At 38.5% G+C, this 24476-nt stretch overlaps 1 protein-coding gene across 1 annotated transcript in view; it reads left to right on the forward strand.

Moving 5' to 3' along the window:
• csmd2 (CUB and Sushi multiple domains 2) overlaps positions 1–24476 on the forward strand; it is a 106772-nt gene that overhangs the window by 25691 nt on the left and 56605 nt on the right. The window contains exons 6-11 of the mRNA XM_077743128.1: positions 6934–7128; positions 10468–10675; positions 21677–21789; positions 22803–22880; positions 23173–23260; positions 23344–23468. Coding sequence (XP_077599254.1) covers positions 6934–7128; positions 10468–10675; positions 21677–21789; positions 22803–22880; positions 23173–23260; positions 23344–23468 — 807 coding nt within the window. The remainder of the gene's footprint in view (positions 1–6933; positions 7129–10467; positions 10676–21676; positions 21790–22802; positions 22881–23172; positions 23261–23343; positions 23469–24476) is intronic.

Below are 24476 nucleotides of genomic sequence, written 5' to 3' on the forward strand. Positions count from 1 at the left end.
CAGTTTATGCTAAACAGTCATCACTAGCAAAGTTTTCCATTAAAAGGTGATAGTCAAGGTTCATAATAGAGTCATACATACTGTAGGCCAACTTTTTGGTTCTTTTTATGCGCCCTGTGGAGCGAGAGTCTGCTATATAACATGAATTAACTTCAAGGAGAGTTAAAATTTGCATATTGTACATTATAGAGGTAAAAGTGGATATGTGCAGAGGGGAACTATCCATATTACAGAATGTTTTTTTTTTTTAAATCTTCCCCCCCTGCAAAATAGCTTGCCGTATGGGCTGGGAAAATTGTACATATTTATTATTACTACTTATACTCATACTGGGTACTAGAAAGGTACACTTGCAACAATTACAGCTTTTTTTGACTGTCCCAGCACTTTTGATATTTATAGATCAGTGTGTAGTGCTTATTATAAGGCCATCCTTGCACAAAAAAGGGATTGGGTAGGAAAAGTAAAAATAACTTGGAATGGTCCATTTGCAGCTCAATTGGATTTTATGTTGCTTATGTTGCCGGATGCAAGTGTATTTGTCATGTTGTGCATATTTGTGCAAGTTGGGATGTGTGTGAGTGTGTGTGTGTGTCCTTGTTGAGGCAAGTATTCAGTCAATGTTTGTTCCGCCATCCTCCAAACTGTGATAATGGCTTTTATTGTCAGTGGCTGCCATTTTCCTTCTCAAGCACTGTTTTGGTACAAGCTCATCTTGTATATGTTATGTATGTCTTACTTTCATCCCATCTTTCAATAGGTTTAAATGATACACCGTAAAGTGCTTATCTAATGGCTGAGATCAAACCAGAACTCATGTCTCCATGACAACCGTCAGACTCCCCCTTTTTTGCCTCTTTACAAAATACTTTCTCATTACACCAATAGCAACAAGATGAAGGGGGATCCGGCTTGATACAATTTTCTTCTCATATATTTCTCCACAAAACATGCAAGATGAATTATGACACTTTCCTAAATGCCCCCCCCCCCCCCCCCCCAAAGTTGTATATGCAGACACAATGGAGCCCCCCAATTGGGTCAGTCAAAATGTAGAAATAAATATTACAGCTAAATAATTCATTAATCTGTTTTCCGTTGCGTTAATCCTCACCAGGGTCGCCAGACAGCTAAATCAATCTACTCTATAATGAGAAATGTAACGCTTTTACATCTTTAATTTAGTTTTTTTCTCACTAATGAACTGCAATGACAAATTGCGACATTAAATGATGCAAATAATGATCATCTCAATAATGACTGATGATAAGTATCGCATCAGCAAGTCTAAACTGGTCAAGGCAATGCGTTAAATGAAAATATTATTTGTTTAATATGTACAGCTCAATTGTTGCTGCAATCATATATATTTTAATACCATTAATATCTTTAATATTAATAATGAAAAGGCCCAATACTTGATAAGCAAAAAAAAAACTAGTCTGTACATGCTACTTATAGAAAACAAAACATGATTAAAATACAAAAAATAGATTTTTATAAAATACAAGTGCTGTATACACCAAGTATGAGCATGTATATATTCTTTTTAATCCCCCAAAAGGAGCTTTATGCCACCTGCTGTTCCAATAATATGAACACCATTTTTACGAGCAACTATCCTAACACCACTTGAGCAAATCGGATAATCTTATTCGGACGTCATCGACCATTATGAAAGATGTTGCACGAATAATTGCAATATGCACTAGTTGAAATAACGGAGGTGTGAAAGGCTTGGCGAAAGGCAGACGAGGGTGACTCACAGTTTGCCAGCCAATGCAGCTATGCGTCGAGCAGGTTTGAAGCCCAGCGGCGCTCTTCCGCCATCATTATTCCTCACCGTCCTTTGCAGCAGTGCATTTTTTTTTTTGTACTCGTTCATCTCCAACCCAAAACATACTCCAACCTCTTAAAGGTTGCACATGCCACTATTGTTGGCGTGGCAATAATCTGCGACTTTACATTAGCGTGTAATTAAGAATGTTGCTAGGCCTCTTGTAAATGTCAGCTTTCCAGCCCTGAGGATCGTAGACCTTAATGTAATTACACCCACTCTTTCCTAACTCTGGTTCCCCCTCCTGTGCTGAATCCCCAACATCAGCCACAATTATGCGAAAAAAATAATATTTAGTTGTTGTTTTGATTACAATACAGTAGTTTGATGAGTTATTTGTGTGGTTATAGCAGGAAAGTGAGCAGGAACACAATTGCATAGTTAAAAATATGTGTACTCACACTCATATGAATGATTTTAAACAATATACAGTACTCTGAAAGTATTTCTTTCACTCTTGGTGTGCTTTCAGATCCTACTTTTTGTGTCTTCCTAAAAAATATCATTTATTGACACTCTCCCCTCAAGAATAGCCACTGTTGTCTGTTTGCATATTTCTTTTTACTCCCACTTTGTCCCTTTCTGCACTATATTTGCATTGTGTGGATTTGTATACATGTTGTCTCCAGATTAGGTCGTCATTGTTTCAGAATAGGGATGAACTTCCCGTTGTGTATAGTACCCACAAACCCACATTTCTTTTCTGGCCAACTGATTCCCAACTATAGCTATCCAAACCCTTCAAGCTATGGGAGTTGGGAATCAATAATCACCTTCCCGGGCCAGTGATGTGAATGAAAAATAGTGCAAGATTCAGTCAACCAGTGGGAGGAGCTATCATAGCACAAGTGCACTCTTAAGTTTGAAATGAGAAAGAAGAAGTAAACATGTACTACAGTGGGATGTGAGTGTTTTGCTTGGCAGGCAGGGACATGTTGAGAACAGAAATTAGGAGAAAAATAACTATGTTGAGAGTTGGAATTAGTTATTGTTGATTTTTTTCAGAAGGATACATTCAAATCAGTGACTTCCATCACTCATATTTTCCTTAGTCTAGCCCGTTGTAGCTATTATGGACATTACATGCATGTCTATATATTTTGCACCACTCTTTGTAGGCATGTTCCCACCATAAATAAAAACCTGCTACCAATGAGGTCAGTAATTTTCCCATTTTATGCCTAAAAAATATAGTATTTTGGCATTTTTAAGGCTTTTCTAAGTAAGTACTGTGGGTTATTTTTTTTTCAATTTGGACTATTTCATTCGTTTACATTTGCACGCACTTTGCAATGACGTGGTTGCTGTTCTAGTTGAAAGATTTCACTTTTCCAGTTAGACGAATTGCAGCACATAGTCGACTTTGCAGAAGCCCTTTTTTTTATGATGAAGCAGTTGCGCAATAAATCCAATTAAGGTTTCAGCAGTGTTATCTTTTATGATTAAATACCCAGATGGTTATAAACAGGAACGTGTGCATTTTCACCCCGCAATATTATTGATATCAACAAACTTGGCCGACACATTTAATCATTTATCCAAGTATGAGCTTCTTCTGTAATGTATAGTCATTCATCAGAAAGAGTTATTGATCAACTATTACTATTGCCTCTTCCCTCCTGTTTTGTTTTAATATTATTTATTTTTTGTAGCCTACTGACTCTGGTATAGTCACTAGTTAGCCACCCCAATATCAAATGTTAATCAAAAATGAGTTTATATTGGCACAATAGTCTAATTTTAGCTTTTTTTTAAGTACAAACTCCTAATCCAGAAAAAAAAGAGGAAATGTGGAATTTAAGTGAGTATTCTGGCCAGTATTGCTTTTAACTAATAATCAAGAAGTGTGACACTGGCAGGAATACTTTATTTGTTTCCGTTTATTATGTGGGAGGAAAGTTACTTGTAAGAAAGTACTAATGCATTAGTACTTCATTCTTGAAGGATTTTAGGCTCACTGCATCGTGAGCAATTACAGTGCATACCTTTTTTTTTATTATTTATTTATTTTTTTGGCTTCATATCTCTTATGGTTTGGCCCTTCCTGTTCACATATTCATTTTATTTATTTATTTTTTTTTTTTTTGGTTTGCCTCCACTGTTTCCAAGGCAACCCGCTGAGCTAAGGAGAGCAGTACAGCTGAGGAAATGGGGGGGGGGAAAGATGGACATCATTTTCATTAGAAAAACCTCATCCCAATTTAACCCATACAAGTAATATTGAGGTTTTTTTTTGTCATCGTGTGAAAGTTAAAAAATAGTAATTAACTACTACATAGGTCAATGCGGCACATATTTTTTTACAATGGCCTTGACGCTTTTCCCTATCGGTTGTAGCATATTGCATTAAACATGATTACTTTGTGCAAACATCATATCCGCACGATCTCTCTATCTCAACTCGCCGGGCGTGACTTGGCATCCCTGCCTTTTATTAAATTTGTTGTCAAATCTATTGAACACATTTACATGAGCGCAATGTCAACTAGGTAGGTCGGCAGTGTTTCCTTTCACATGAAATGCTTTCTTTGCTCTGGATTTTTTTAAATATGCAGTCTGGTTGAACTTCTGCACTCTAAAGATAAAACAAGTTGCAACTCTCTTGTGAAGGAAAAGAAGAAGAAAAAAAGTGCTTGTTAAAAGGCAAAATGTGCCCATTGATCCCGTACAATCCATCTTACAAATACATTGCAAGAATAAGAGTGAGGAATTTAACCAAGGAATAATTTGCACCAACAATTTGGTCTCTGAGCCAATATGTGTCTTTTAATAGAGAAAATACCGTTTTGATGCTATATTTGGTCAATTATAAAAATGTTGATTCATTAGTTTTATTTGATATATTGTTTTAGATCAGGGTTAGGGAACCTTTTTGACAGAGAAAGCCATAAACAATTCATATTTTCAATTGTTATTCATTGGGAACCATACTATGAATTTACTAGAAGTAAAAATACATGAAAATATGTGTATTTTTAGTCAGTTCACTGCCATTAAAGTAGAAAAAGTCCTAGAATTATGTTGACCAAATTGTTACCCTGATGCTATTCAATGGGATGCATGCATGGGGGAAGGTTTCATTAAAAACTGGAAGATTAAAGCAACTCTACACATAGTGTCCAGATTTTAGCTCACAGTTTAATGGATAGCCATAAGCACCCATCAAAAGAACCATATGTGGCTCCCAAACCATGTTTTAGATCATATTTGGGGAGTTATGACATTACATACTACACTCATGCATAGATAATTGAATATAATATTTTAATACTTGGATTCAATGTGTGTTTGTTGGTCATGCTTGTAATTTGAAGCACTTAGAAATGGTAGCATAGCAACCACTTGCCTCTTCAGTACATCAAGTACAACATTACAGACAGCAGTTTTGTACACGTCAATATTGATTGGAATTATTTGATAGTTCATCACATAGTGGCTTTCTTTGATAGCAAAAGTCCAAAACCGGTTTGTGCGTGATGTCAATGGACATTTGTAATGCAAGAGAAATTGATCAACACACTCATCAGGCAAACAAACGATTGCTTGCAATCTAATTACTTGGAACCAGTCCTCAAAAAGAAGTGGTTTTCGATTGCTATGTGCCTTAACTGTAACGATCTTTTTTGCTTCCTTAATGCTTAACTGCGAGTCACAGTTTTCCAAGTTTTCCTCAACTATTTTGCCAATCCTCTTGTCACAAAAGTGGCATTTTTTGTAGCTTCCTAACAACAATCTTTTATTCCAATTCCTTAGTAAATGTTTTACCTTTTTTTGGCATTATATTGCAAATAAAGCTAGGAGAAAGACGACGGATGTCTTACTCCTTTCAATTTGAGTGGTCATTTTGTGAGACTGGTTTCCAAAGAGGAAATTGGAAGGGAAAAAGCTGGATGGGGGGTGTGATTAATGGTAAAGGTACTTTGCGGGCGTGTTTGGGTTTGTGGGCACTTGATCACCTTTGCATGGCAGCTCCGTTCTGTGTAGACAGGGATCACTTGATAGACGAGGAGCTTCCTTTGCCATCTCAGCAAGAGGAAGAGCGTCAAACGTCTTGACCCCGTGGACGAGAAATGTCGCCGTGATGTTGAATTACGAACATGCCACGATGCCGCATTCTCAAGGGGGATTTTGCCGGGGTCAGAATTTAAAAGACAAATGGCGAGACCCTTTCGGATGAGGTTAAACATCATCCTGACAAGTTTAAATGGCGTGTGTTATTTGTGATTTGAAAAGGAAAGTGGTTCTTGATGGTTTTTAGAGGTGGAAATGCGACAAATTATTTAAATCCATCATCCTGACGAAGCCTTGTTTCAAAGGAAAAATAAACAAATATATTTTGATCTGACAAAATGGCCGTTAATCCCACTAAAGTCCTATGGGAATTGATACTGCGCAAAATATCAACCTAATGCTCTGTGATTAATGCTACAGCTTTCATATCAATTCTCTTGAGATGCCGTTTCTTTAGATATTGTTAATAAATAATGTCCAGAGTAACTAAAATGCCTCACATAAACATGAAAAAAATAAAATAAATTCATATAATCATTATTTTGGGTGAATTTTTCAAATGAATAAGTTTAAAAGTGGAAACATTGTGGTGGAGTGATGCCAGTAAAATATGTAGCTTCATGAAATCCATTATGTCCTCTACCAAATCCCTCCAGAGACATTGAGTTCCATCCAAAGTCCAGCATATTTTCTGCACGGCTTTATGTGACGCTGCAAGGGACTTAAAACGCAGGAAGTCACAAGATACATTTTTTTGTCATTTATCCATACGCCCAAAAGACCAAGCAATATTCTTTCCAAAATAGCCTCTTTATTGCAAGTAGTACATCCATTTTGTTATCATGTCCCTTCTGAAAGATCTTTTTTTTTCACAAAAATATAACAGCCCGAGGAAATATATGTCCAGGAGATAAAATAAGTAGAATATGTTTACACAATTTGCAATTAAACACATCGTGTCAAGAGTGATAATGGAATGGGAGAAGAGTGGAAGTTTTGACAGCTGTTACTAAACTTAGCTTGTTCTCAACCATGTTTTACATAAAAAAATGATTTTCTATGTTATTTTTTTTTCTTCTCCACAGCTCTGCCAAGCTACACTTGCGGTAATCCAGGACTGCTCGTCAATGGCCACCAGCAAGGCTCCACCTTCACCATCGGGGACAAAATCCGTTACAGCTGCAACACGGGTTACGTGTTAGAGGGTCACACAACATTGTCTTGTCTCGCCACTTCAGCTGGAACTGCTGCATGGGATTTTCCCCTGCCTTATTGCAGAGGTAAGTCATGTGGAAGCATTGGAATGGTGTGCAAAAAAACAAGTAATTTAGATATCAAATCAGTGGACAAGTGGTTAGTGCATCAGCCTCACAGATGTGAGGTCGAGGGTTTGAAACCAGGTTTTTCCTCACTATTTGGAGTTTGCATGTTACATCTTGCATGGGTTTTCTCTGGGTTTACTCTGGTTTCCTCCCACATCCCAAAATCAAAGCATGTTGAACACTAAATTGTCCACCAGTTGCCCAAATTCTTGCTGGAGTAGGCTCTAACACCCCTCGTGAACCTTATGAGAATAAGCATTTCAGAAAATGAACAATGGGAGAGCTATATGAAGATAAGCAATTCAGAAAATGAATGGATTAATGAAAAAAATCATATCAGATGGTTAGATGGAATCTATTTGAAATTGAGCCCAATGGCCATTAATGGTAGGATACACCCAATCAATTTTGACTTGAGGCAACCCTCCTATCGAATACCAATAAAAAAACTAACACATATGTTCTGGGGACATGTCTCGTAAAAATCCACAGGCTAGCTTCTGCATTTTGCTTCCATAGACCTTTTATTTAGCATGACAGGACCTCATATGTTCGCTCCAAGTCAGACATACATGCCAGTTGCTTCTCCTCACAGTTAGACAGCAACCCTTGTAGCAACACCTGACAGTTTGGACTGTCTGAGCCAAGTGGATGCAGTTTTTCACCCCCACTTTCATTTTTTCTGGGAGCTAGTTCACCGGAGGTCATTATACTCGCTATCAAGGATGGTCCATTTGTATAGAGAGAGACACAGTGTACGTGTATCGAGCATGAACATTTGCTGCACCTGAATATGTCAGCATGCCTGCTGAGCGGGGAGCTCATACACTGAGCCATCTGCATCCAGGTCAGGAGTCAGGAAGTCCACACTTGAGCACACATGGCTGGGTATGTTCACATGCCAAAATCTGCAGACTGAAATAACGGGGAAAAAAAACATGTTAGCATGCATGTTTGCAAACTTTATTGTTTTGAATGAGTGGCTTTTTAACTTCAGCATTCTTTGCCCTTTTCTAATCCAGCACCAGTTTAGCATTTAGAACTTAAATCTGCCATTTCATTTTCCTCAACAATGCTCACCAGGACTCCCGAGGCACTCAAGGATGCGATTTCCCGTCAGCTACTCGGACAAAATTACATGCACGCTGTTAAGGCTTTGCAATTTCTCTGGTGATTAATTCAAGTTTCCCAGTAGCACATGAAATTCAACATGTATGCCCGCGGCCGTCTTCGCCATGCACAAGAGAATTTGTAATGACACTCCAGTTATAGTCAGTAGCTGGCCATTTCTGGCAGAGTAGAAATCACAATCTGCTCTTTGGAGCGGTCGCCAAAAAGCTTCTTGTGCAATTCGGCCAGTTGACCTTTAATTGAGTGTGCCGTTTGGGCCATTAGAGGGCTAATTTCTATCCGGAATTGGAGTTTTTCTTTCTTTTCATTTGTCCCAGACTCATACAAAATTAGTTTATAATAGACGGCAGGTCCAGGTTAAACATATTTGCTTTTATAAATGTTAATAATGGCAGAATAGTTCTAGGAAGATATAAAATGCTCTTTTTAGAGTTGTCATTTCGGTCAAACTTTGGCTGGATTCCCACAATTCATCAGTTGATGAAGATATGATCGTAAAAGTGAAGAAAAAATGACATGTTGTATTCACTGTCTGAACGTAGCTCAAGAAAGCAAGCAAAATATCTATTGTAAATACTGCAGAAAACGAAAGAGCTAGGTAGTTTATCACCTCCAACTTTACAACTGCAGCCATAGCGAAGCATATTGTTAAATCAATTTCACTCTTCACATTTTATTGACGTCATTTCCAATGCAATTCTTTTATCACATCTTACTAAGATGCATTTAAAATGTCTTTAACCAAACCCATAATATCCTACCCATTCCTATCTTTACCACAACATTCAGGCAGCCTGTAACTCCTCCCCCATCATAAAAAAAAGCATGAAATTCTGCCCGACTCCTCGCAAATTCGTAACCACGGCAAACACTGTCCTCTTTCACCAGTCCACAATTTATCCCGGCTATCGCGGAGCCCGTGGTGTCTCTTTTAGTTTTTCACGCTTTGCATTCGCCAGTGGCAGATGCGGAACAATACGGAGGCGGGGTTTGAGGCCAGATCCCGTCCTTGGAGCGTGGAGAAAGTGGCTCGTGCAGAATTTCAAAGCTCCCAGGCCCTCTTCGGCTGTCACTCTTTCTTCCTCCCTTGGCCTTCCCTTCCCTCTCACCTGCCTTCTCTTTCTTTGCACCCTTCTGTCTTGCTTTCCCTCCTATTTAAGTTCACACCTCACAGCTTTCCGACTGTCTGTACACTCGCTTGGCCTCCCTTGGGGGGGTTAGCGTTGTGACAAGTAGGATGGATGACAGGCAGTTTGAGTTGGCCACCCATTGATGAGTGCCACACTGGACTCAAATAAAGGGACATTCCATTAAAAAAAAAAACAAGGGTGGAATGTCACATTCAGTACTTGTCAGTGTAACATCATTTCATTCTCATTGGTTCAATTGTCTGGCTTAATCCTCGCGCAGTAACAAGAGCTTCTTTGATTAGCACAAATATGAATTAATAAAGATGCAATTATGTCTCGCCAAGTTGCATCATGTTGCATCATGCCCTCAACCCCCTCTTGCACATTTTAAAATTCATTTACTCTTCCCTGACCTACATTGATCTTTCAGGTCTGCAGAACACCAAGCTTAAGGTGTAGGTTTGGTTTTTCATGCGAACATTTTTGCTCCCAGTAGGAAAAATATAATCTTAAACCTACTACTTATCCCTATTAATATTAAGATGCATTATATTAAAACCATTAATGACTGGTTGTCCTGTTTTACCACACTTTCTATACCTATGAGTTAGTGATTATATTTGATTTTTATTTATATTTTTCCCCTCATAATTCCATTTTTGTATGCCTATCATCCTCTTACTTGATTGTATTGTTGTTACAACTCCCCCTGATGATAAGATATACAACAGAGTCACAACTACCACGGCAGAAGGATTCAGTCAAGGATGAGTCAGACACACTTTAATTAGCCTTCAGTGATAATTGATTAACAACAAAGTCCACCAAAACCTGGACTACAGGATAAATTAGGAGATGTAAAATTTACTATAAAGTGTGTGTCCAGGCTGTCATTAGCAACAATTGTTCTGAGTTGCCTCAATTCAAATGTGAAGGCATGCCTTGCACATCGAATGAAAATTATGCTATTATCTTTTAAAGTTGTTGTTTATCCCAATTGTACTGACACTTTTCCTCTATATTTTTTAACCTTTAGCGGACGACGGGTGTGGCGGGACACTCCGAGGCCAGAGTGGAGTGATTACCACTCCCAATTACCCTGCTGAGTACAGCAATAATGCTGACTGCACATGGACCGTCCTGGCTGAGCCAGGAGACACCATTGCCCTGGTTTTCTCTGACTTTCATCTGGAGGATGACTATGACGTTCTGGAGGTCAGCGGTACGGAGGGCTCCTCGCAGTGGTGAGTTGTCAGCATTTTTTTTGCTTTCAGGTTGAGATGCGGTGTGGTTTTTTAAGTAGACACTAGTGAAAATCCGTAGATTAAGAGGTCGGTCGAAACTCGGGAGAATGCAATATTGGAGGTTTTGTTGACTTTTATTTAGAGTGGAATTCAAATAACAGCAACAAGCCACTTTTCCCACTTTGTCATCTAAAAGAATCTGCTGTAATCATTCACAGGTGAATCATTACATGTGGCGTCAACAGTCTTAATGTTTTAAAGTCTCCGACACGCGATAGTGCGCCAGCCAATATCCTTTCAATTAGTTAGTCCTCAACTCATCTGGAATGATAAAGAGGTAGGACACCATGTGTCAGCGTAGTCCTCGCACCATCTGTGGCAGCTCCCACGTGTGGTGACAACTCTCTTAGCATAGGAAGTAATTAGCCAGCACGATACACAAACCTAAGACGCGAGAAGTATGTAGCGATCTGGGCTTCAAACCGTGCACAATTGGTACTCTAATTAGACAATGTGTGTGTTCTGCATTCGGTAAAGAATGGACCTGGATCTGAATGTACGAATGGGGGGGCAAAGGCTACCCAGGTTGGCCATCTTGGACCTAAGAATGTCCAGGAATCTTGTGTTAAAGTTCAAGAATAGTTGGCTATCACAGTCAATCACCATTGAGATCAAGATTGTAATTTGCTGGGTATTGTAACTCGTCTTGTTTCAATGCACTCAGGCATACTTTGATTGGCAGCTGTGCAGAGTTAGGCTTGTGAAAAGGCAGCATAGAAAAGATAACCTTGAGGGCCGCCATCGGCAGCAGATATGCACATCCCGATTAAATGTCAGTGGAAAGGTCTTGTGAATAGAAGAACTCCATTCATCCTACATGGGAAATTTCCCTATTGGGCTTTGTTGAGCAGAAGAATACATTCCTCAACAATTTTCTTATTTTCCCTCACTGATTTTACCCCGAATGTGATGGCAATGTAGCCATCTATTGGAAACTCATTGGATTATTTGCCACTAAGCATCAATTTGACTGTCTTTGGTGGCATAATGTTTTTAAAATCCGCCTGATGTCGTCTTATCCCCCTGCCGATACTTGAGATATTGTTTCAGCCTCAGTTCGTCTGTAAAAGGCAACCATAATATGCTTCGATTGCAATTTGCGTGTCAGAAAAACAAGGAGTTGCTTGTGTTTTGACTGGTGGTGCTGAGTATCAATAAGCATGGAAGATAAGTCTCTTAAAAGAAGATTATAAAAGTAAGCTTTTACTGCAGCCAAGAAAATGACTTCACGGCACTAAGGTGCTTTGCTCAAGAAGTTAATTAAACCCATGTCAAATCTGATTAAACATTAAAAACAGCACGGCTTTCATCTGACAGTCCTTGCACATTTTGATGTCTTGAAATCTCACGCTGCTACGTTAAACAATACATTTATTCGAGTCCATCTTGATGGCGTTTATTTTTTTTCTCTGGGGTTGAAATCGGTTGGGTACAAAGGCCAGGATGTTCCTAATCTCAGCCATTTTATCCAAAGCTTGGCAAGGCTAGCCAGATGAGAAAAATGTCTCCTGGGTCTTCTCTTAGGGGGGCTCTTCTATCTCAAGACACTTTATCACCTAAGCAGATGCTCTAGCAGTCTCATTTTGTCACATTTCCACATGAAGGAGCACTACTAGTTTAAGTTTTCAATGTATCTTTAAGGGTGGTCTCAACACCCCTGTGAGGAAAATGATTCCAACTCACTATAATGCACATATTTGCTCCCCATGTTAGAATTTGCCGATGACACAATGACACAAAGATGGTCATTTTCCATAAGAAGTCTGTGTAGCAGTGAATCTGGCAGCAGACGTGTCTAAATAGAGAATTCTGTCTCTGAGAGGATTGGATGCGCTTTTCACGGCTTGGTGTTTGTCACGCGGTGACCTGTTTCTCATGACGCCAAGCGGCAGGATTGGAAGGACTTTGCTTCAGACCTCTGCTGGTAATTCACGGCAGCATCACAAGTCCGGTCACGTCCGCCTGGGCTCGACTGTGGTGTCGCTCTCGCACTCGCCGTGGAGCGCCAGTCGTAAAACATGGGAGCCAATCGTTTTGTCTGATTGTTTAATGAAAGTCTATATGCTTTCATTACATATTCTATAGTCATTTAGTCTAAGTGGTGCTCTCGTCATAAAAGCAAACCAATCATGCAACAAAAATGTAAACTAACAGGGAGTTTTGTTCATTCAATTCAAGTTTCCAGACTTAGTTTGTTAAGGTTGTTTAGATTTTTATTTTTTCCAATGTAATTTTACATGACCTTTTATAATACATATGTAATAAAACTTCAATATCTAAAGAGGATATTAAAAAGAGACTAAGAATATATTAACTAGCCAGATTATATCTATTTTCTTTTTATGATTTATGAATACATTTATTCATTATAAATACAACCACCCAAGGTTCCAGCCATGTTTGCTATATATAAATATATATTTTTTGATGTGACAGATAATAGTAAAGCTTGTCAAAGCATAGGACGACCTTTGACAACTCTTACAGTTGTCAATAGTAATCAGAAAGAAAATATTTATCCTCGCCGAAATTGACTGACTTTTACAAAGACGCTGAATTTATGAACTTTGACCTTGCAGACTTATGACTGACTTTATTGCTTTAACCTTCAAAGTAAACACACAAATGTTCAATTGGGTGTCATCTGCTGAACTTTTCATTCCAACGAAGAAAAAAAAAGACTTATTTCGACATATTTTACTTGTACTTGGCTGGGCTATAATTCTAAACTCTGGTTAAGTCTGTTTTGGAAGAATGGATCAATAGCTGTCGCTAGCAGTCTGCCAAACAATGCCCCTCCAAGCTTATTTGTCTGAGTAAAGATTTATTTACGGCAGGTCTTGCTTGAAGACTCAATCTGCAGCATTTCATTCATCAAGCACGTTATCTCTAAAACCTTGTGCCTTATTGTAGATTGGCTCATTTTAGATCAGCAACACTTGAATCAATCCTCTTTGCTTCCCATTCCTCATCTAAAAAAACTGCAAGGTGATGTACAAAAAGTGACATGCTGGAAAGAAATCAAGGTTAGGCTTTTGACGTGGTATTCCGTCAACTTTTCAAAGTTGCTTCCTCTTTGTTTCTCAAGGCGAAGAATCTTTTTAGGCTACAGTGAACAGGTAGTTTTTTTTTTTAAACACCATTAGCATTCACCATTAATTACTGTGAATCATTTGTGTTTTATCAAGGAGAAACAGCAGGAGTGGCAATTTAGCCTGCAATGTTTAGTCTAACAGGCAAAGCATCTCTCCAGAGGCTTTTGAGACTGGATGGCAATATGCTTGTGTAAGCATGTCCAGCCATGTGTTACCACACACCTTATTCCAGCGAGAGCACCAGAACACGCCGAGGTTAAAGGCAATGGGCCACATCGTTGCACCCTGACTGGGTGTCTCTTTAGTTCTGTTTACACGGCACCGCTGGGATCCAATCTGTCACTTTTAACATACCCTTGAATGCACTATTGGCTCGTGAGCGCTACACAAAAGTACTGTTCTATTTAAAGTTTATGCATTGATGCCTGTAGTGGAGGGAAAAAATACAGAAGTATATGTACTTCAATGCCTATTTTTTTTCCTTTGGTGTTTTATGCCGTATCTCCAATTTTAGATTCATATTACTACTATACTTTGGGCTTGTCATGTGAGTGGTCGTCACAGCGACTCCACTTTTCCACTTCACCCTGTTCTTTGAGTCATCCTCCCCTTCAGTACCCTCTCTATATCCATATATCATCTCATGGGAATACCTCTTGACCTGTTCCCTGGCATTTCCACCCTTCAGAACTTTATCTCTCCTCTGGATATGTCCAAACTATCAAAGTCTGGGTCTCTGTGACTTTGTCTCCAAAGTACATCACCTTCATTCTTCCTCATAATGTCTCATTTCTAATCCTATTCAACCTGGAGAACCTCAGAATATTCATCTTTGCTACTTCTATCTCTGCAGTCTCCAAGCCAAACTTCATGGCTGGCCTCCATCGTCAACAATTAAAAATTTAAGACATGATTTTGGTGCATACCAAAAATGAATGTCCGCTGAGATAAAGCATGTCTTCGAATCCATGTTTGCAAAGATTTGTGTGTTCATGCTGCAATAACAACAAAAACAACCTATTCCCATTCGAGAGAGCATGAAGATGTCCCCATTTGGTCTGGGTCACTCCTGACACACAAGTGGTTCTTGCTATTTTTCATCCTCCATTTTTTTCACCAGGCAATCTTGACACACTGAAACAAAACACTGACATCATCGTTTCAAAAGTGGAAATGCTTGTAAATAATTTAACTTGTCAGCAAAATAATGTCATGGTAATAAGTGTCTTGATTTGTATTTTAAAATAACCTATTTGTGCCCTGTGATTGGCTGGTCATCAATTCAGGTTGCCCATAGATGGCTAGGATAGGCTCCAGCACCCCCAACAACCTTTGTAGGATAATTGGTTCAGGAAGTAAATATGTAGCTTCCATTTATGTTCAACTAGACACTTTTTTCCTATCAAATAGCTTTATATTATTATTTTTTCTATGGGAACCAACTTTGTAGATGATCTCTCAAAAAGTTTGCACTATTCTTAAGTCACCTTTTTGATGAGCAAGCCGTTGTAATACATTTGAAATTACATCTCAAATGGCTTTAGGGATTTTGGAATGAACTAGAAAAGTGTCAGCATCATTGATCTACAGCTTTTCATTTCACTTAGTCTAGAGACAGTGACAAGCTAGGATGACAACCCGAACAATACCTTTGTCATATTGCAATATGACATGACTTGACCAAATGCTTCATGCTAAATGATCATGCTAAATGCTTTTTCAAGTAATTGCTTTGGTCTACATCAGTGATTTTCAAACTTTTTTGGCCACCGCCCCCTTCACCGCCGGGCCAAAATGCCAACGCCCCCCTCTTTACCCCTTTCCAATGTGCGCATACGTCTGTGGTTAAGCGTTGCCGGCGCGCTATTGTGTGCTCCTCTGCGGCTGACTGGATGGTGGTGGTTTCCCCAGTCGCCTGCATCGACGATAAACTCGCGACAATTAGTGATATACGGTATATGCGCGCTGCTCGTGAGCGCTCGAGCAGACAACGTTTCTTGTTTCAATAAAGCTTGTTTTTTGTCGACTTTTTATTACAGACAATCAATTTTTCCGGTCTTTCTACAAACACCAACGTCACATTTTACTGTAATTGCTCCATCGCCCCCTTCACTATTTCAACGCCCCCCATTCGCCTGTTTATTCGTCAGCGCCCCCCTGAAAGTTCACACCACCCCCCGGGGGGCGGTACCGCCCACTTTGAAAACCACTGGTCTACATGCACCATATATACACTATATAAAGCAATTGTCCATTTTTTTCCCCCAAATTTACTTTCCCCTAACATTTTTTTTTTGCCTGTGGTTATTAGCTGTTCTGATTAGACTGAAAAATATGAGAGTAAGGCTGATTAAAAAAAAAAATAGAGAAAAAAGGGATTAGTTTGGTCTGAGGTTGCATGGTGGCAAAATTACTGCTGGCTAGCGCTTATCTTTTTCCACATCAGTGTTGCTAATATCATCACACTATTAGCTGGACTATCACGCTCACAGACGGTGAGATAGTGAAGGATTATGAAAGGTGTTGTGTCCAGTGAATTGGGGAAAAGATGCACGCTTGGTCACAGCATGCTTAATTAGTCCATTGTTTTCATGGATGATACGATAAAACGGATATGCTCGTCCTTTTGAGTGCGGGTGTGGAACATGCAAGCTTATGTACAAGTGTCGAGTTGTTGTGTTACACTGGGAAATGGCTATTACTTTTATTTATATATGTGTATATATACATAATTATTATTTTTTTCTGGTATGAAAGTGTGCCCGGTAAAACTAATACATGTGTGCTCTATGTGGCTGTGCTGGTACTTAAAAAAAAATAATTAAACTATATTTTGAAGTAATTCTAGTCAGTGGGGGGTAAAATAGCAGCAAAAGAACATTCTTTAAAAGCATATGCCAGAAGCAAAGTAGACTTGATAAACAGCTATTTTAGGAATCATATACCATGAAATTAGTAACCTCCACCTACTGTGTTTGTACAAAGACATAAGTCACCTCAAAATAGCTTATTTGGTCAAAATGTCCAACATTTGTGTCTATTTTAACGACAGATGATGTTCATTGATGACTAGAGTATTATGGATTATGCTAAAATGTCACCCCATTGTTTTAATATTATTTTTTTGTTCTTTAAATTAAATATTCAGTGGTATTTTAAACAGTATGTACTTCCCTTGAGTGAGTTAGTGTGCATACAAAGAATTGCTACTCCAGGCCAAAATACGTAGCCATATATTGAGTTTGCATTGATCGTTGAAGTCCCTTTTCAATACAATGTAACACTTGGATTTGCTGCCTCTATTTATGCCCTAGCTCTACTCCACTATCATGCTGTGACAGTTTTATTATGAGCTCAAGTTACAGAAAGTCCACAGAAAATAGCCACTCGATGCAGTCCAATGGTTGTTTTCCAATGCTTTTCAAAAGGAACTCTACTTTACTCAACATCGATGGGATTTAAACCTCATTTTCGAAGAGTTCCCCCAACACAATTCACTTGAAAACTAGGCAACACAAATATGATTTCACGAAAACACCTTTTCTAGTTTCTCGTATGCCATCCCAGAAGGCTCCAAGATTGGTGAAAACCCATTTTTTTTTTGGTTTCTGACTAATCCCGCAGCCAGCTGACAGGCGCTCGAGCGTAAAATCAAACAATAGGCCAGTACGTTCTCCTTGGAGTCGGTGAAAAGCGCCTGTGTGGGAGCCAGACTAAAAGCACATCAGTTCCTCTGAGGAAGTCGTTGTGTTTGAATTCATAGTCACGAGGCACCAATATAAGCTGCTGATGTGGTTTAAGAGTGTATATGATCCTTTGTTTCCAATTGGAAAATAAGTGGACAGTGACTACTGCATTGGAGAGCTACAAAATGGACATTCTAGTTAGAAAAGTTGGCACGTTTTGGATTAATTTTGAAGTCACTTGGTGTGTTCCACCCACTTAGTTGGAAGGGCCGTTTCAAGCTGGCCAGGAATGTGTCTTTATGAGGGTTTTCGGTAAGAATGCGGACATAATAATGGCAGCAAAGTGTGTGTATGTGATTTAGAATACAACTAGTGGATGTGTGTTGTATCTTGGATGAATCACGGAATTGTGTTCAATTTCGACAAAGAAAATGTTCACTTATAAGCACTTGTGGGTGATAAAAGTGTCTGAAATGGATTATGTCCTCTTATTTCTTGCACACTCTGCATAATGAACACAATGGAGTAGAAGAACATCTTGTTCCAGTGTTGAAAAAGGCAGGTTTGAATAATAGTCATTGAAAATAGATGTTGATGGTTTGACTGGTTACCATTATTTTTTTAGAATGCTTACACCTGAAGGTAATTTGCTTTCTCCATGTATTATTTTGACCTTTTATACAATATATCGACATTTGTTTTAGAGTTTCGGCTTCCTTGTAGGACGCATTGTCTGAAAGGGAAAATTCTGACTCTGCACTATTTGCTCATTATAAAAATAAAAAAAATAAAAAGTGCACATGAGCAGATTGTATGGCAACAGTTTTATATGCCATTTAGTTTTATGAATGTCAGTAAGTGACTGTTGCCAATGGAATGTTGTTAAATCAGGGATACATTTAATAGCCTCAGGTACCTAAAAAAGTTTCCCCGTAATTCTTGCAGCGGCACATTTTGTTCATTATTACTCTATAGCCACATTCTTATGCATCTTATTAGTTTTTGATACTTGTAAACATAACATATTGTTAAAATGTGTTTGTCAATTCAACAAGTGATTTGCATTTTGAGTAATTTTGGAGTAATCTCATTGGCACAGAGGAAAACAGTTTGTTTTCCCACTTGCTAAATATTAATGCACACTGTTGATGTGCAGATTTATTTTCAAATACAAGGTGTACTTGATTATAGGGTGGAATAATATTTTAATTTATGGTGTAATATAGTGAGGCCCAGTTGTAGTGCTTACTGTTCGCCACTAGTATACAGGGATATGTTTTGTATGTTTTCCTCTAGCTGGAATTGAATTTTGTCACCCGCTGTTTATATTTGAATGTAAACAGGTGTGACATATTTGAAAGTGAGTAGTCAACATGAAAGAAAAGGAAATGTGTTGTTCCTCCTTGGAATAAATTGTCTCCCAATCAGTTTCCTTATGATGTTTTCTGACTGCAGTCATGAAAATGAAGGTTGCAATTCCCCTGAAGATTTAACTCTACTCCCTGCTGTGACCTGAAGTTTGCCATGTTATTTTGAAGGGGCAGCTGCAATAGAATTCAACAAAACACAACTTTAATTATACAGGGCTTGACAGGAATGAAACCTGGGAAGTATTGGAAAATAGAACAAGTTGCCATGATGAGGTTTTGAAATCCCCTTATGCCAGACACTACTGCCCTGCAGGCCTTCATCAAACTTCTTGTATCCATGAATGGAGTTTGTCATCCCAAGACCTGAATTGAAAAAATATGGTGGTTCAGTAATATCTAGAGGGGTTGTGTAAACACCAAAAATATTGGCCCATTTTTCCCCCCATGTCTGAAGGTCACTGCCACACCACAAGCTTATACTGAATACTTTGACTTCACAAGGGATTTTATGCTCCCATCCTTAGTGTATTTTAGTCTGTCCACATGCACTATACTGTCTAGTTCATCTGGATTAGCCTGTCCGGTGCCATAATGCCCATCATTAAAATGCTGAAAGTTCAGCCGTCTGCTTTAAAGTCACCGTGACCCCGACTCTAAGGCACAGGCTTGCTTGCATACATAGCAGACTTCTGATCCGTCTTCTGAAGTAACCGCAATTACAAGCAACGTCTATACAGAGCCAAAATGGTCCATCGGACTAACCAACCAAGGCAACGCCCGCCCACGTGTGAACATGAAACTATGTTCATTAGAGGCAGTCATGCTCTAAAACTGTGATTTTAATATGTTTGATCCTTCTGTGGATCCAGTAACCTCTGAAACCTCACATCAACCTCTCTACTTAATATGCATACCATCGTAATTGCCTGGAATACAGAGCAGATGGCGTAAAAATTCAGAATAAAACGGGAGCAAAAATTATTTTGACTGGTTGAGATTGACATTTATTATTTTTCTTAGTAAAATGACTGATTTGTTTTCCATTGTTGTTGAATTTGGTCAGATTTGAGCCCAAAATAGATGTTGATCAGCCAAATTTTGGTTTGTTAGCATATGGAAGTTGGCTTATTTAATGGCCATTTTCAAGATAGTGTTTTTTGTCATTGTGTGATGTGATCATATATTATCCACTTGGTATGTACTTCTAATTTCCCTTCGGTAACATTATATCAAACTCATCAAAGTTCAGACCAAAGAAAGTAAGCTACAATGTCAAGGGAAACCTAAACGTATCACATACGATGTCAATCTTCAATCAAAAAAAAAGAAAAGAAAAAAAAGACATTCTCCTCTTTCACCTTGACCCGGCTTAAACACATTTTATCGGACTTGAAATCGTTAAAGTCTCCCAGACAGTGCAGCTGTGGGCCCACGCAAAAGAAATGTGATTTAGCACCATGCTCCCTAGACAATAATAAACTAATACTACAGTGAGGTGCAAAGGAACCATAGAAAAGCACACAGAGCCAAAGCATCCTTCAGAAGACCTCCAACAGTCTGCTCCACACTAAATGCGTTGCTCCCACTTGTCCCCTTCGCTCTCAATTTTATGTCACGTTAAAGAAAGCAATGAAATCCTGAAAGAAAGTCCCAGCATTTTTAGATTATTTTGCAATGAACATTGTATTCAACATAATCATCACTGGGGAAAAAAAAAAACATATTCTATTGCATTGTTATGACATCATTTCTTGTAATTGAGTAGTGATGTGACTCTTTTCTATTATCTTAAGTGATGTAGTATATTGTATCCTCTCAACCAATTGTGTTTGCCTCTCTCCGTGGCACACATGGCATCATCGATCAAATCCAACTTATGACCGGCGCACTTGACTTCAATTCCACCCGGCAGCCTTCAGGTCAAAGTAAAATAAGCCATGCGGAAATGTCTGAAATAATAGACTTACTGTTTGTCCATTGTGATTCATCCCTTTTCAATAACTGAGGTGAAATTAATACTCAAGTTGTTTCTATCATTGGCAGCAAAGACTAAAGTTGTGTTCTTACAAAATCAACCTCAAACTGTACTGTGTACATCACACACTATCAATTTTAGAGAGTAATTTAGTAGAGAAAGCTCCCTTGAGTTAGTTTGTCCTATGGTAAAACGGTATGCCCCCAAATGACTTTGTCTTTAACAACGGCAGATGTGCCAAGTAAGCAAGAGCTCATTAGGTGTTTGTGAGGTATGGTCCACTATTCCCTTTTTTTGTCAATGTTACTCTACTTTTTATTGGCGAATTGTTTAGTGGAGTGCTATGTGGGAAAAAAAACATAAATGTGTAATAAGTGGCCTCATTAAAAGTGAAATAGGACCATCCAAAGTTGAGGAAAAAATGCAAGGCTCTTATTGGTTGTGGCAATAGTTCAGATATGGTACTTCGGTCTAAGCATGAATAATTGTTATAATTTTGATTCACTCATTTATTGCTTCCAAAAAATCTATCAAAGTAACATACCCATTGGATAAGATGGCATTTTTTTTCAATTTCAGGGGAGCACTTAACCATTTACATGCATGTATTTATTGAAATTTATGTATATATTGTTTTTAAAAAGTTTAGTTTAAGTTTATATTAAATAATTTGTGAGCATTCGGCCATTAGTCCATGTGTATTTGGTCAAATATATCTATATAGTGCAATATTATTACCTTTGTAATTGCAATTAAATGCCCGTCTGACTGATGGAAAATATTTAAAGTGCATTTTTGTGTGTACATGCTTGCAGGTTCACCGGCCCCAACCTTCCCTCGCCCATTATTAGCAGCAAGAATTGGCTTCGTCTGCATTTTACATCGGACGGCAACCACAAGCTTAAAGGTTTCAGTGCACAGTACCAAGGTAGGACGCTAGAATTCTTGGCAAAAGTATTTGCTGTTTATAAATATTTGTTTTGACAGTCCCATTAATGGCCTTTTTAACAAGGTGCAAAATGACCAACAGTGGAGTGAATTAAAAGCAGGTTAAAGTCGTTAGCAAATGCAAAGCAATTTGCCAAACTGTTGCCGTCCAGAGACGACGGAACATTATGAATATTTATTTTAATTTTATTTTTTTAACATGCCATTGCTCCTGGCAATGTTCCCCCAAGCACAAAATCTGAACTGGGGAACTCGTGTCAAAAGATGATTCATAATATAAGAGCGTTACGAATCTGCCGAGCGCACTCTTGTTCCCAGGGAAATAAAATTTTCATGATCTTACTCTTCATTTTGTTCCTCTCTCAAGATGACACTGAAAAGGAAAGATGATGCCAAGGCCAGTGGAGGAATACCTGCTAGATTCCATGACATTTCTTAGTGTGTGATAGAGAAAGAGAAAATTATTAGAAAGAAAGAAATTGCCTCAAATTGTGCTTGCCAGGAAACCATTCATTCCAAGTTGTCTTTCTGCATGTTTTATTATCTTAGTTTTTTTCACTTATTGAACAAATTGTGGTGGTATTACTTATTTATTTATTTATTTTTGATCATATTGTATTCCCTGTACATTGCACCTTAGAGGCTGATTCCTAAATACAATCCCTCCATCTAGCAATGCCCTTTCTCATGTTATTACTATTTTGGTGGTACAAGGGCCAACTCAGAAAATGGATGATCTAGGAGAATTCCATTACACCCCCTCTGTAAGAAAGGTGGAGTCTAAATATGTCTGGCATTTAAGGCAGTGGAAACAAGAAAGCGGGAAAATAGAAGAAGCATATAGTATTGGAAAATGGAGAAAGGTTCCATTTTTATATAGCAATATTTTGTGTTTGGAATTAGATGTCATTTGGTGTATAATTTCCTTTTCTCTAAAACACAATCATGGCAGTCAAGATCATTAAAATGTATTTATTTGTCTCCCCTTTTTAGTCAAGAAGATGACTGAGCTGAAGTCCAGAGGCGTAAAGATGTTGCCGAGCAAAGACAACTATCACAAGATATCAGTGTGTAAGTCCATGAAGTCATTGCCCGATTAATTCGGAATTTTATTAGTCACACTTTACTCAAGTGTGGCAGCCATGCTATTTAGACTATAGTGGTAACTAAGGCCTATTCTCCCTGTAGTTATCCATCTTACTATTTTTTATTTACCACAGTGTGATTTGCATACCTTTCTTTTCCTCTTCATTACAATTTATTACCCCAAAAATACAGTAGTGACAAAGAGTGGTAAACAAACTAAAGTCTGCAATTTATTATTAATCAATTGTTCCATTGACCCAATTAAATTTCAAAACAGTGTCCCAGATGGGTGTGGCTCAAGGACACAACATGTGCCCCGACCCTGGCATCCCAGATCGGGGCAAAAGAAAAGGCTCAGACTTCAGGTAAACTTTTTGAACACTTGAAGGGAAATTTAACAAGCAAATAGTTTTCCTTTCCTGAATGCACGTCAATTGATTGAATGCAGACGAGGAGCCACAGTGCATTTCTCCTGTGACGAGGGTTATGAGCTGCAAGGTTCCAAGAGCATCAGTTGTCTGAGAGTGACTGACAGCTACGTGGGATGGAGTGACGAACGACCCATCTGCCGAGGCAAGTGTCGACATTGCGTGTGAGAAACGGCTCGAAACCCCACCGCCGCGTCATCACGATTGCGCAAATCTATTGTCTGTTTGAAATGATTTCATTTTACACAAACTTTGCTTCTTCTTTCTATTTTCCAATGGTTAGTTTGGAATGAATTATTAATCACCATGCATATTATTATCTGATGCAGTTAAATCATTGAACAGCATCAGAAAGCAAGAAGCCAATGTTTAATTCCTGAATAATTGAAAAATTGGATTTAAAGTTAATATTATTCTCACAATTAAGACTTGTAATGCCATCACTAGTAATCCGTGTGCAAGCATTTCAGCAACATTAGCTTTTGGTATTATTCATTTCCTTTTTTCTTGCACATTTGCAAAGGCGTATTTGTCTGCCTCACTTGGTTTTGATGCTAAAATATTTTCTAACATCCTAATTGCCATAAGTATTACATTTTCTCCAAAATAGACAGGGCGCTTTATAATCCAGTGCGCCTCATAATCCAGTGCGCCTTATAATCCAGTGCGCCTTGTATATGGAGAAAAATGTCTCATTCATTGAGGGTGCACCTTATAGTCATGAAAATATAGTATTATTAATTGCAGCTTTCTTTACGTGTCCGACCGAAGTCATGTTGAAACCTTTTTTAAGTAATTTTAGACTCTAGGGTTACACACACACACATCCTACATCCCTTTAAGCACTCATTGAAATTCGTTTTTAATTTGAAAGGATGTTTAACAGCCCTACCATGCAGATCCCCGCAGGCCGTGATAACAAAAGTCACATTGTCCTTTGAAGGATGGCTTGCTTCAAAGTTTTCACCCTGCCTCCGCACTGAGGACCTATTGTTGTCCTAACGAATTGCTTTGTTGTTTACACATTAGTAAGGCTTTCTTGAGCATGTGCATATTGGTGGTGCCTATATACTACAAGAATATATAAAAATGTCAACATTCCCCTCTGGTTGTGCTCAAACTTCTTCTCCTTTACTTCTCACCCGTTTTATTA

The sequence above is a fragment of the Stigmatopora nigra genome, chromosome 21 (assembly GCF_051989575.1).
Source record: "Stigmatopora nigra isolate UIUO_SnigA chromosome 21, RoL_Snig_1.1, whole genome shotgun sequence".
In the NCBI taxonomy this organism is placed as follows: domain Eukaryota; kingdom Metazoa; phylum Chordata; class Actinopteri; order Syngnathiformes; family Syngnathidae; genus Stigmatopora; species Stigmatopora nigra.